General features: G+C 40.2%; 1 protein-coding gene across 4 annotated transcripts in view; it reads left to right on the top strand.

The window, feature by feature from the left end:
* Positions 1-14,374, top strand: part of lilli (AF4/FMR2 family member lilliputian) — a 357,328-nt gene that overhangs the window by 298,769 nt on the left and 44,185 nt on the right. For all 4 annotated transcript variants that reach the window (XM_083123637.1, XM_083123636.1, XM_083123634.1 and 1 more), the window contains one exon: positions 13,861-13,888. In XM_083123637.1, coding sequence (XP_082979763.1) covers positions 13,861-13,888 — 28 coding nt within the window. The remainder of the gene's footprint in view (positions 1-13,860; positions 13,889-14,374) is intronic.

Below are 14,374 nucleotides of genomic sequence, written 5' to 3'. Positions count from 1 at the left end.
AATTGAGAGAACTTTGAGGAAGTGTATTTCAGAAGATTTGTATCAGGAAATTCTTGATTAGACTTGAAGGATAATTAGAAAGATCAGAACGGGAAGAACCCACCACGTGCTGTTCCTCGAGAACGCCTCATTTAAAGAGAATCAAGCTACCGACTGTAAATATCTTCAAACCATTGCAGAACTAGCGTGAAAAGGCGGTAGAGATCCTTGTTTATACCCAAACATCAGTCTTTGGGTTACTGTCTTGTGGGATTGAAACCGGTAGATTGGTATGCATGATAAGAGCACTAAAGGCATCGCATGTTGGCAGACATCTATGCGTGCGTGTGTCGTGAAAAGCTTGAAGTTTTGTTATGAAACGTTGGTTACCCAGAAGGCACCTGTGTCGCCTGTCATGCTAGGAGGCGTGGCCATAAAGAGATTACACGCCTTGTATGTGGCCACCCTGATGCTTGTAAAATAGTGATTGGCAATTTGTTAATTTAAGGCTATTGAACTATAAATATTTTTAAGATTTATTGACCAATGAGTGGCTTTGATGCATTGTATGGGAAGTTACGCACACTGAGGCTTTTGTGTGCCTCCGTTAGGGATCGAACGTCAGAACAGCGGCATTTGCACCAACCTGTTGCTAGCGAGCATCGTGACAGAGTACTACCTCCTATCAAAACAAGCAGTATCCATAATTTTCAAACGGGCCGAATCCTGAGCTTAGTCTCATAAATGAAAGTTGAAGTTTTCAGATAGAAATTAATTGCCCCAAATGGTGTTAATTTTCTACATTTTGCAGGATACAAATTCCCCACAATTTCTTACCATTTCGGAGGAGGGGCTGCAGAGCCATCAGTCCCCCCCCAACCCCCAACCCCCCGGGCACACATTTGACAACAAGTGGATAGCGACACAGAGGGGATAATGAAACGCATTAAAGCACAAGGTTCTCTCTAAATGTATACCATATATTTTTTTCACCATTTAGAAGGTATTAATTGTTCATTTTAATTTGGAGAAATCGCATACTCATTTTAGAAATTTTGTATTTTTAAATGTTATTTTTGGAAGGAACAGAACTTGTCAAAAAGTCCAGTAACTGTCAGATATTAAGAAAATACTGCATATTGTCCTTCCACTTCAAAATAATAATACTAAAAACAAAATATGCGCATTACATTAAAGAACACTTCATTCTTTTGGCGATACTTCAGACCTTATTTAATATATAATATGCGACACTACTGGGCAGATGCACAAATGTGGTTCGTAGTACGATCTGCAGATTGGTTGCGATTTCCCATATCGTCTTGTGGTTCCGAAGATATCGATAGCCCAGTTATCGAGTATTGACTCGCTTCTGTAGCAACACGTTAGTGTGCTACCTCACTCACTCCACTAAATTATTACTCTGGCTCGTCTATAGGTCTAGAGATATCGGGGACAATTGACACACTAAAGACCCCTTTTTTTTCTATTTTGGTCTTTGAAATAGCCTGGAGTAAATTACCGTTGTTGGGGATTTGTTGAAAACATGGTGAAAATCCCACAACTTTCATGCTATCTTGAACATCCATGCATTGGCTTTGGGGGTGCCATATTCACAGAAGTAAACTGTTGTTGTAATGTTGTTATTTTGCTTCGCTTTTCTGCCACTTCGGCGGCGGTGCAAACTGGAAATGTGTATACAGGGTGATTCAGAAGCCCGTGAAACATTATTAGAAATTCACCACAGATAAACTGTGCAGGGAAAGTGGTAATTCTGATGGCGATAGAACGACAAAACTATCCAAGATTTTATTTTTCAATTTGGCACACACAGGAGATGCACTATGAAGAAATTTCAGCAAGAAATGTAGGCTCGACCCGTTCCCCGCCCCCGTCGTTCATTTGGACCGTGGAACAACGAATATAAATCAGTGAATTTTCGTATTTTAATTCCATAACAAAGCCACGTTTTTCCCGACTGGACTACACACAAAGAATAGGCAAATCATTGCAACGAGAGTACTGTTATTTCGAGAAGCATGTACTTTTTTTTTTTTTGCACATAAGATTTGAAAAAGAAAATGCCTTTAGCTTACCAAATGATGTTTAATAGTTTGCACTCAATCAAATCTTGGAATTTATATAACTTTTCCGCTGAGGTAAGAAAACTTCCAGCATATATTTATTGCAAATTTGGAAGCCTCTTTATAACGCATCAAAACGCAGCGAAATCGGAGGTTATTTATCGAGTATACCGATTTTAAAATTGATTTATTAAAACTCATTACTCGAGGTGTCCATTCCGTGCTACTCACACTGTGGCAAACTTTTGGAAACTACCCATTTTACTTTCAGCAAGGCAATGCTGCAGTTCATAAACCAAATTCGTATTTTAAAGAACATATATTTTTCACCTGAGATAAACCCCTCACACCCCAATAGTTGTAACAAAAATTACTAGCTTTTTGTGTAGTATTCTCTGTAGTATCTATAAAACATTACATCCTACCTCCCCCTTTTTAACACCTTAACCCTCAAAATTGAAAACTTAGAGTTTAGAACTTCTTTGCACTTAGGGAAGAAATTTTACTTGTTAAGCGAAATTTTTGTTCTTTCCAAGGGATTTTGCTTTCATCGGAACATTCAAACTGTAAAAATTAATATTTTTTTTCTGGGAAGCAAAACATAAGAGCGTGAATTCACACTTAGTATCGCATCATCGGTCATTGATATAAGCTCATTCACGCCCCTATTTTCTTCTTTACACATTGGTGACGAAGTGGTTGTATGGGGCGTACCGACCTAATGACTCGAACATGCCATAAAACAATTCGCATGGAATTAGTATCCCGTTTCGAGAGCGAGCTTCATTCGATTAACACGCAACAGTCCCATCATTTAGCATTCTGTCAGCTATCAAGCTTGATCCGTCGAGGCATTTTGCCAGCGTGGATAGGGCTGAATAATTGCACAGTAAAGCGCAAGTACCCCTTCTATCTTTTATAGCGCTGTCCAGAAAATATGAAACGTATTATTATTATTTTTAAATGGGAAAATGCTAAATTTAGATGGCCTCCACGACGGCGTAGCCATAACGCTGACCCTGCAATCAAAGGGTTTCCAGTTCGATACCCGGTGGAGGCACATATTGGTTCGGATCCCACTCTATCCCTGTAAGGCGTCATGTGTGTTGCCTAACTCTAATGCGATAGCTAGATTTTAATAGCAACATTTCAATGGCAACTTCTACCACGCCGTGGAGTTAGGCAACACACAACGCCGTGCAGAAAAGCAAGTATTTCAGCATCTAGGAGTTCCATTTTTTTTGGCGTTGACTCTACATAAAGGGAACTTACAGCAAATTTTGACTGACTTTATGGTAATATTTATGAGAATAGGCTTTCCCAGAGGAAACAATCCTCTCAACTCTCCCTACAAACTGCATTCTTGCAGGTTAACCTCTGGCACTTCGGACCCAGAGCTAAAAATAATTCTCTGGGAGTTGTGTGTTGTGTTGTCTGCGTGTACTGAGTGTCCCATTAGAGCTTCAGGTTTATAAGCCAAGAAATGATCCGTTATCTGTAAAATAACCCAAATAGAAAGGCAGTGTAAACAGTAAACACTGGCATAATCCTCGCATCTTTCGTAGTCCCTGTACAGTGTCTCTCAATAGTTTTAGGACAACGACATTTTAAACTAGGCAACCCAATTTACACAAGGCGTTGGTGGGTTGCGTGTAGAGTTAGGCTCAATTTCAATGTTGCCACATGCACATTAGATATAATCTGATGGTCGTAGGTTCAAACCCCTCCGGTGGCAGAAACTTTTCGTACGTTTTAGACATATCCCATTGCGTTCATTGTCCATGATTCAGTTTGGAATTAACGATGGGAGGAGGGGAAATGTTAAATAACAAAATTTCAATTTCAACGAACCGAGAAGAGGAGAAAAATTGGATAATTCTTATAAATATGAAAATTACATTCATGATTTTAGTGGTATAATCGCAGGTAAAATCAAAGATCTTACGTGGAAGATTTTATCTTGCTCTGAACTCTGCCAAAAGGAATTTCGCACCGATCTAATACATTCTCCAATACATTATAAAATGTTAATGAATGTTTCATGTCGATAATTTTATCAATGCATCAGTTCTTGACGCCGAGACGTATTTTTTGCAACTACCTCTTCTCTCCTCTCGTCTCCAGTCCCTTCTGTTCTTAACTTCTCCTTCTCCTTCTCCTCTATTTTTATCTCATACCGCCTTCCCTACTTTTCTCGCCACTTGTCTTCATCCCACTCTTCTCCACTCCTCTTATCTCCTCTCCTGTCTTATATTTCCGACTCCACGGCACTGTTCTCCTCATCTTTTCGTTCTTCTCTCTTTCTCTCTTTTACTCTACTCTCCACTTTCCTCTTCTCGTCTCCTCCTCTCCTCTCCAAACTCCTTTCCTCCTCTTGTATCACCTCGCTTTCCTTCCTCTCTTTTCTCCTCTTTCCTCCATTTTCCTCATCTCTCCTCGCATCTTTTTCCTTTCCATTCATTACTTCTCCTATTCACTTCCTCTTTCCTCTATTTTCTTCCCTTCTTTACTTTTCCTCTTCTCCTTTTGCTTTCTCTTTTTTCCTCTCCTTTGTTCCCTTTCGTTTCCTCTCTCCACTTTGCCTTTGTGTAGACTCATCAACAATGAAATACTAGAAAATCGACGTTGTTTCTTTCTGAGTGTATTGCAACAAATGTAATACTGATTTTTTTTCTAGTTTCATGCAATAATATTTGGATATCTTTCTTTCGCGTATTTTATAAATATCTAATGTGCATGTGGCAACCCTGAAATTGAGCCTAACTCTACATGCAACCCACCAACGCCTTGTGTAAATTGGGTTGCCTAGTTTAAAATGTCGTTGTCCTAAAACTTTTGAGAGTCACTGTACAAGGCGATATTTTAGAAATATATATATATATATATATATATATATATATATATATATATATATATATATATATTTTCTGTAGCAGGGTGCCAGACTTAGATCCGGTTCGTTCCGCGTTTCGGACATACGTTCAAACCGTCACCCCACACAGTTTTTGACTTGTTCATTTCAGGACAGTACATGAAGCTCGGGAACATGTGGGAAACTGGTCGTGTTGCTTATCGGTTAATCCATCTGCTGTCATTCAGGTTTTGGACGGCAGAAGGGGAGGAGTAGATTAGTTCGCTAGGAGTAGATATGACAGTAATATATTGTGTGGGTTTTTAATTGCTGAAAGATCAGCAGTGCTGGTATTCGGCTGTTGTATGTGCGGATGAAGATTTTTAGCTGTTTTTTTTGGTATCTCCTGATGGAAAATATTATGAGTACTTGCTGGACTTGGACAAAATGTGCTCAAACAATTCGAGAAATATAAACTACAAGAACCAATCTAATCTGTTCTCACTGATCTGGAAATGCTTGAAAAGTCGGAAAACTAAGCGAGAAAAATTGTCAGAATTGAAAAAAATACTCAAAAACGTGAAAATATATTATTTGGGTGGTTCGGATCCCACTTTAAACTGAAGGTCCAGTCCCGATTAGCCTTACTGTGCATAAAGTGGACTTAAAACACCAACTCAATCAAAAAAATCTTCTAATACCACTAATACATGTAATAATAGGAACAGCGGTGGTGCAATCTGTAGGGTGTCTGACTGACGGTAGATTTTTAACGCTAGAATATGGGTAAATTTTATGGTAATTTACAAATACTGTAACTACTCTGCTTGTATACATTTTATATTACTTTTTTTGTCTTCACATGAACGTAATGTGTGGTTATCCCTGCTACGTTACCCAAGGTGTGCGTATGTAATGTTTGTTACCGGTAATATTCTATGTACTCACTTTTATGATAAATTAATTGCACAGTTAACAATGGTTTGAAGTAACGGAAACTCGTTTGGTCTTGCAGCTGGAAATGGACCGACCGGAAGTGACACCTGCACATGAGAACGCGTGTGGCTGCATTTATCGGCGCACGATACAGGTGCTTCCATTGTTCATTTATCAAGTTGGAAAACTTTTGGGAGAGGGGGAGAGAGAATTCGCCAAATTTCTATATTCTTACGGACCTGTTTGTTTGAAGCAAATATTTTACAAATTATTTTACTTACTGTTTTATTGTGTAACGTGTTAACTTGATTAAGTGCAACGATGTTTCTTCGTGAGTAGTTCCTTCGTCTGTTTCATGTGATCGTCATTCATCCTCATCGTCGCGATTAACCTACAGATCTCCCGAAACGGATGCTGTAAGAGATTGGATTGCCGGGCAAGCTAGTGCCTTGGTATCCAGTTTACAGGTAAAATGGTAGTTTGTACTGGATGTTATTTTGAAGTAATTACGGTGCGCCGGGCAGCCTAGTGCCTTGTCACCGTGGAGGTTGAGAAATGTACACGTCGGGCGGCCTAGCGCCTGTTAAGACGTTTCTTGGAGTAACGCGAGTCTACCTTGTGACAAGCGTACTTCAGATGTAATTCATGAAATGTAAAGCATCCAGGTACAAACAATAGAGATTCCAACATCAAAATTAGAGTTTTGGCCCGATAATTAGAGAAATGAACGTTCGGATACGACTTGTATATACTTTAAATTTTACGTTAATTAAACTATAGAAATTATCCAAAATTTCCTTGTGGATACACATTGCGCAAAGGTGCCGATCCTACTTTAAATTGTATGTGCAATCCCGATTTGCCCGTCAGAATATAGTGTTCGATACATGGTGGAAGCACATAGTGGTTCGGATCCCACTTTGAACTGTAGGTCCAGTCCCGATTAGCCTATGCATAGAAAACAAAAACTCAAAATCAATACTTCGACAGGAATATGATGGTGAGAACGTGACCTCGGAAAATTGCACTAATAAGTAAGTAGAAGTGTGTACAGCTGGGACAAAAGTTACAACTTCTGTCCTGGGAATGTAGTTCACCAGGAGAAAATATATTGTAAGTTGAGCATCATTACGTTTCATAATTATGATCTGATAAGGACGTTCAGGAAAGCTTCTTTCAGTACTATTCCATGCACAACTTGGCTGATGTGCAGTGTGGTATTTGTAGGGGGTGGGGGATTTCCCCCCTCTGCTTGATAAATTTTATCCATGGGCGAATGTTATATGGCATAAAGTCATTATCTCATGCTGACCCTAGACAGTCGGTAGAATCCCCCCCCCCCCCCACTGGAAATTTCTTAAATACCACACTGCTGATGTGTACTAGACTCACAGTTCAGAGTAAACTAATGTAACGTGCCCTGACGAAAAATCGATTCGGTAACTTTTGATTGCGTGGCGATAACCTTTATCCACTACGCTAACGAGGCCCTGGTCGCGCTAAAATCATGTTCACTCATCGCATCGTGAAATGGTAATCCTTGCTTACACTACATGAATCTCAGGTGGCGGTGCTGGCACTTTCTCTTCGCCCTGTAATGCTTTACACAACACGCAAAGGGTTAATACCGCCATGGCCATTTGTAGTGGAAAAAATCGAGGTGTTATATTTTTGAAATATCTGCTGCTTTATGCAGAATTAACGCCTGCACATCGAGCAGGGATATGGGATAGGATAGATAAATCGAAGTGAGCGAATACAAAGCGGGGAACGGTATTGACAAGAGTGAAGAAGTTAACGCGGGATTAGAACAAGATTAGCCATAGTTGTTAGTCGGAAGTAAAGTTGTTCATGGACAGCAAACTACAGGGAGGTTATTTCAGTCATTTACCGCGAGCGCGTCGGCCGCTCGGTGGCCCCTTCATGCAACAGGTCCCGGCAAATTGCGTTACAGGAAGTCCGTAACAGAAACCGCATTTTTTTAATGTTTCCACTTTTCACAATTACAATTGAAATAAGCACGTACCTTGTCGCAAGGATGCGGGAAAAGGTATCCTCCCAAATACAAATATTTCTGGCACCTTGTCGCCGAGTCTCGTAGCGAATGTCAGGGAATGCTCTGTATTATCTGATGGTCAGAGACTTTGATAATGGAGAAAGGCTAACCTACGTCCTAAGGACACGATTCTAGGATCGTGTGAGCACGACGCTAGGGGTGTCCTGTCATTAATGTCCATGTCTTCCACTACACTTTCACTTGGTTACATTAGCTGATGGCCGATCTGCATACCGCTGCATGTAGGGCATTTGCCTACGTCACAGGATATTTCTGTTTTCTTTAACGGTCGATTGACTTTGTAGTCACCCTTGAAGTTGCTCTCCTGTGGATTCAAGCATGACACCATGTCGTTTCACTGGAACATGATTGCCACTCTAGTATTTCCAAAACGAGCTTTTTAAATGTCCGTCCTTTACGCAAACGGAAGTTGGGAAGGAGATGAAGTTACGTTAGGTAAGACCAGTTCATACGGAACAGGAAATTCATAACTTTTTTTCTCAACGTTGTCATATTCGTAGATCAGATGGATATGTTTCAATCGAGCTGATATCGAAGCATGGCTTCTAAAGTAGTGGGAAACCACGTATTCGTGAGATCGCAGGTTCAAATCCCATTTTGAATTAGGGTTACCCGCCCTTCTTTTAGTTACTTACTACAGGCGAATGCTAGGACGGTAGCTTGAGTGGAGGACATGGAGAATTGATTACACTTCCTCATGAGCGCTCGACGTTAATTAAATTAGCCAAGTAACCAATTAGAAATTTTAAATATCGGCATTTATTGTATTCAAGACCAGGAAGTTGACGAAAAAGTTATGTTTTGTTAGGGACCTTAAAGATGATTCTAGACATAACAAAAATCCGCTTCCGTAAAGTTTGAATTTGAATACATTGTTCCTATTTGACATTTTTAAAAACTGCTTTGGACTTATTGGTAATCTTTCCTCCTTTTTATTGCATTATACGAGGTATTTACATATGCAAGCACCATAATACTACATTTTTTTTCTTAGATAAACTCGCTGAAAGAAAAATATTGCCTCTTCTCAATTTGCCAGTTTGATGAATATTCATTCAGCCGAACTAGGGCCTCCCCGATGGCGCAGTGGTAGCGTGTTTGCCTTGTAATCAAGGGGTCCCGGGTTCGATACCCGGTGGAGGCACAAGTGGTTCGGATCCCACTTTAAACTGTAGGTCCAGTCCCGATTAGCCTTACTGTGCATAAAGTGGACTTAAAACAGCAACCCAACTCAAACTCATTCAGCCGAACTAATAATGGGTCTCTCGCCTTTTCAAGATAACCAAAAGAACAATGATCCACTATTAAATCACTTCTCCACCTAGTAGGAAAGAGAAAGTTGGGGAACTAAATATAATTATGTGAATACTAAGTGCAAGTTCGGAAATTAAACCAGTATAGAATGTACTTAGCCTTCTCCTCCATATCGTGATTGATCGAGACACCTTAACAAAGTGTCTACCTTGAGGGAAACTACTTCTTTCCCTGTGACAGAATCCAAAATCCGTTGCCTGAAAGGCTGCGGGGCTTCGTTCTTACGTCACTGTGTAACCGATTTTATTGACCTCTGGTGGCAATAACAAACATAATTCTATCAAACTGGCACAAATAGGTGCCGGTACGGCGTACCGTGAGTACCTCCAGAAAAGAATCACTATATATACACCGTAGCTGCATTTACTTCATCATAATAGTTTCGAGCATTTTAGCCCCCCCCCCCCCCAAAAAAAAATAATAACAAAATAAAAGTAAAACTGAAAATTAATTTTGTACTAGGCTATAGTGCAGAAACAGGAGGAGTGTTCTTTTTGCCTGTTACAAATAATGAAGACTTTACCTTGCGGGCCGCTGCAAATAAATGTACAAGTTTTTTTTTTCCCATAGTTTCGGTGGTTTAAATCATCTTAATATCCAGGTACGTTCAGAAGCTCGCAACTCTTGCTATTTACGAATCATTCAAGCACACGTTGTAATATCTGAAGTATCTATACAGGTCATTTTCTTAATAGTATTAATTCCACTTCATACGTCCTTTAGAAAAAAGAGGGTCATCTGCGTGCATCGTACTTTAATGTAACAAAAACTTTCTCCAGGACTATCAAGACAGGTTTATCGCAAGTCAAATAATATGAATATCGTTTCCCTTTTCACAGATGCGATCGCCTTTACATGTCGCCTGGAGACCGATCCCTTTTCGCAATGGCTGAAAAACTTCCACCGACAGCTTAGGCGGATCCTGTAAGCTAGATCGATGTGATATCTTTCGCGCATGGTATCTCGACAATCTCGACCTGATGTGCTGAGAATGAATGTTTCATTCTCTCTGGGAAAAAAATGGTTTGTAAACAATGATTTATGACATTGTGAATATCAATTTCGACTACCATCCAACTCCCGTATAGAAAATGGCCGTGACATTTTTAAAAATATCAACGGCTATTACGTAATTGACGATAATAATTACCATAGTGTAAGTATCGCGGAATTACATTTTCTAATATGTCTTATTGTTGTGGAAACGACCTCTCAATGCTGTAGTTCATGAAGCAGTTACTGTAACCCCACGGATTGAGGGAAAGGGACACAAAGAACACCCATGTCCAGGTCGGGATTCGAACTCGGGACTCCTGGTGTTCACGAGGTTCTTGTACTATCTTCTGCATAATGCGTGAGTGTGCAACTGTCCCTGTACAATCATTTATTTTACCTAGTTTTTATTAATTCTCATCGCTGTTAACCCATAAAGAGGTAGAAAAGCTATGTAAAATAATCACACTATGGAAATAGTCGATCGTGGCTTTTCTGCAAACCCACTCCACTCGACATTAAATTCTTGAATCGAAATGACTCACGTGTGTAAAAATGGAATAATATCCGTCATAATTATAGCTGGTGCTTTTAGTCCTTCTTCCGTCTTTCTTTTTGTGCAGTTAGGCGTCGAGGTCCTTCATCCATCTTCAGAACACTTTCCTCTCTTGAACCATTCTCCTAACTGCCGATACTGTCTTCCCACCTTTAGTATCCATCTCTGTCAGATATTGTTCCCATTCTATTCTAGGTCTTCTCTTCTGTTCCTCCCCTGCCTTCTGGTCCCCAGGATTTGCTCAGGTTTTCTCTCTCCTTCCATTCTACGTAGTAATATGACCATGTTCTTCTCTGTATTACCTCTTTGTTCCTTAATTTTAGTATTTCTAACTCTGTCTCGTCTGTTTAATTTGCTACCACTCTTCTGAGGTATTTCATCTCTGTTGCTGTTAACCTATTTTTATGTTTATATCGGGGTGTTAAGCTTTCTATGCCATGTTGCAGTGTGGGTCTAATTATAGTTCTACAGCATTCAAAATGTGTGTGTTAGCTTTTATTAAAATATAGTATATACATATGAATTAGTCTGGTACATTTCGTACGAAATTGCACTTATTTCTACAAAAAATGCAACCCAAATTAATTTCGGAACAAAAATTCGCTGCAAAATCATAAGTTCCAGTATCGAATTGTGCGGACTAGGTGTGGAAATGGTCTCACGTTGTATGTTTTACATCTTAAAAACACCTAGGCTATCGTTCATCACAACGGTGATGGGTTAGAAATTATGATCAGATTTCTCAATGTGCTATAAGAACCAGTTGGAAATTGAGAAAGGAGAAGGTAAACAGTTCAGTGTCTTATAGTTTTGCAATCAGTCTATGGTCCACCTCTCTGCAAAAAAGTTCGTCACCACATTAATGTTAACGCGATGTTTTAGCCAGTCAACGAAACCATCACGTGGTTCCTCGTAGCTGATTTCAATGAAAATACGTGATACCTTTTGTTTTTGTTCCAGAGCTAACTTGTTGAAACGGTTATAGATTGAGTGTCTTTTTTATCAGAATGTTTGAAGTCTGAAATTGCGTGTTTAGGGTGTTTGATACTGCCGCCGTGGCAGTGGGGTTAAAATCGTACCATAAAGCTAGAAAGATATATAGCATCGTAACCCTGGTGGAGGGTATGGAATGTGAGGGTATGCTTCTTGGCGACATCGCATAAAAGGCGTTTATGTGCGGGAGGAGGCTAATCCTTTATTTCCCGATGCGGTCGAACGTTTAAGAACAGAACAAACTGCCATCAGGAAGGAAACGGGGACCTGTTATTGATCAACTTGGGGAGGGAAATTGTAGTCGCCCAGCACGGTTCGGTGCGGGTAGGTCTGGCCGCTTAGGAGGCAGCCGAAGACGTTTTTGCGGAGTTTAAATCGAGAAAGATTGCTCTCTTGGTGGCAAAACGGTTAACAGCTTTTCGCGAGCTGTTGCGGCGGTTTGTTCGATGCACCCACAACCATGCTCACAAGAGAACCCCCCAAGAGGCTGTTCTTCTGGCTTTGCACATCGTGCTCCAACAGAGGGACGACGTGTCGCGAAGATCACTTGATTCGCGCGAGCTACGCATGTGCTCGCTCTTATCCCTTTGAAATCCATATCCTCCCGCCGCAAGCCACTCTTTTTTTTCTTTTTCACTTCTGAAATCGAAACCGTGAGCGCGAGGGAGCATATTGTTCAGTTTGTATTCGCTTGATCTTTAGATATCATTACGCCAGTTGCGAGTGAATCATTTTACATAATGCAGTTGGTACGGGAAATTAAGTATCATTCACTAATTGAAGAACACTTGACACGCTTGAGATTGTACCCTTACACTGGGGCTGTAATTGTAAAGCTGCGATCTAGGGGCGGTTTAACGTTATGCCCTACAAAAGATTTCGTGATTACCATTTTTAACTCGGTTTTAAAATTTGTTCAAAGACGAATATGTTAATCCGGGTCATTTTAAGGTCAGTTTGCATTTAACACTTTGTTTTTCAGAGTTCTTTACTGTTTACATTTGAAAACTTGATTTTCTCAAAATTTTGGGCGGGCTGTAGCCCCATCAGCTCCCCCCCTGCGTACGCCAGTAACTGGAACACTATTAAATATGGCTACGAGTGGCGTCAACTTTATGCCCCTGTGTGGTTCGATCTAACCCAATAAATGTGTTAATATCATTAATCATTCATTACTGTTATTTTTATTATTATACTTATCGTGATGGATCGCTTATTAAAATCAATAATTCACATATTTCTTGTCGAATAGCTGCCATATTACGAATACTTGCTTTACTAATGAGCAGCGTATATATTAATTTAACGATGATTTTAAGGTCAGGAGCTCCACATAATAATAACCTTCACTGTTACTTATTGTGTTCGTTAACATGTATTTTCTTTTTTCTCGAAATCGCGCTCATAGTAAGCTCCGCACTCCTCCATTCCAGATCATGACGCCGCTCATGTTCGAAGAAAACACTGACCAACTTGTAGAATGAAATGAAACATATCTTTCTGTTTAAATAAACCACCATTCCTCCGATTGCCTGTACTACTCTAGTGTTGCACTCGACATAAACATCTGCATTTCCTCAAGAGCAATCAAATTGGAGTCAGAAATGAGGCAAAGTTTTGGTCCGCTTATACAATGGTAATAAACGGGGTTTCGTTTTCCTTCTAACATTTGTATGAATGCAAAAATTAATATATTTGGCAAGATAGTAAGCTACATTTTCGTTGTACGTGTACACGTCATGCTAGGTTGCTCTGCGCATCACCCTGTTTCGTAATGTGAGCGTTAAGCGGCAGACGACGGTGCGCCTGCCCTCTTTGTCATTCTACAGGTGTGCTTCAAGTGTTGTCTGAGTAAGAAGTCATTATTCTCCATTTGTAATCTCATCCTCTCTCTTTCTCTCTTTCTTTCTCTCCATCTGAACACAATAACCCTCCCAGACTTCCTGCACAAGCGTAGCATCTGATGTATGATGTTCGACTGATAGAAGATTGTAATAAATATTGTAGTGTTGTTTTTAGCATAGTGAACTCGCCTCATCTGCTTGGATACTAACAGTTGTTTTTGTTGTCTTTACAGAGAGGACTGTGGCGCCAACTCCTTCTTCGTAAGTAATGTTAACATTTTTATTTGTGCATATATACAGGGTGTCCAAAAAGTCCCGCACTATAGGCTACATGATGGCGACGCTCCACCGCACTGCGGCCGGGCTGAACGGACCCCTCTCTCACCGGATTTGAATCCGTTGGACTTCGCATCCTGTGGGTATCAGAAATCCCGAGTGTACACCGTGATGATGTGCGATCTGGTCCACCTGCACAGCAGAGCCGAGGATGAATGCCATGCCGTGCCCAAAAAAACTGCAATGCCGGTTGTGGACCTGTGTAGAACTCGACAGAAGACAAAAATGAACAAATACTGTGATGTGGCCTGTAGTGCAGGGTTTTGCGGACAACTTGTAATTGCAGAACTAGACATAATTTATTATTGTGGAGCTAAGATTTTTTTTCTTTCGAGGGAACACTTCCCTGGTCTTCAAGCAATCATTTAGGTTCGAAATACCTTCATTGTAAAAATAGAGGAAAAGTAGTTT

Source organism: Lepisma saccharinum, chromosome 6 (assembly GCF_977018435.1).
Source record: "Lepisma saccharinum chromosome 6, izLepSacc3.1, whole genome shotgun sequence".
Lineage (NCBI taxonomy): Eukaryota > Metazoa > Arthropoda > Insecta > Zygentoma > Lepismatidae > Lepisma > Lepisma saccharinum.
Note: the sequence above shows the minus strand (reverse complement) of the source record. Positions and strands in the feature narration are given on the sequence as shown.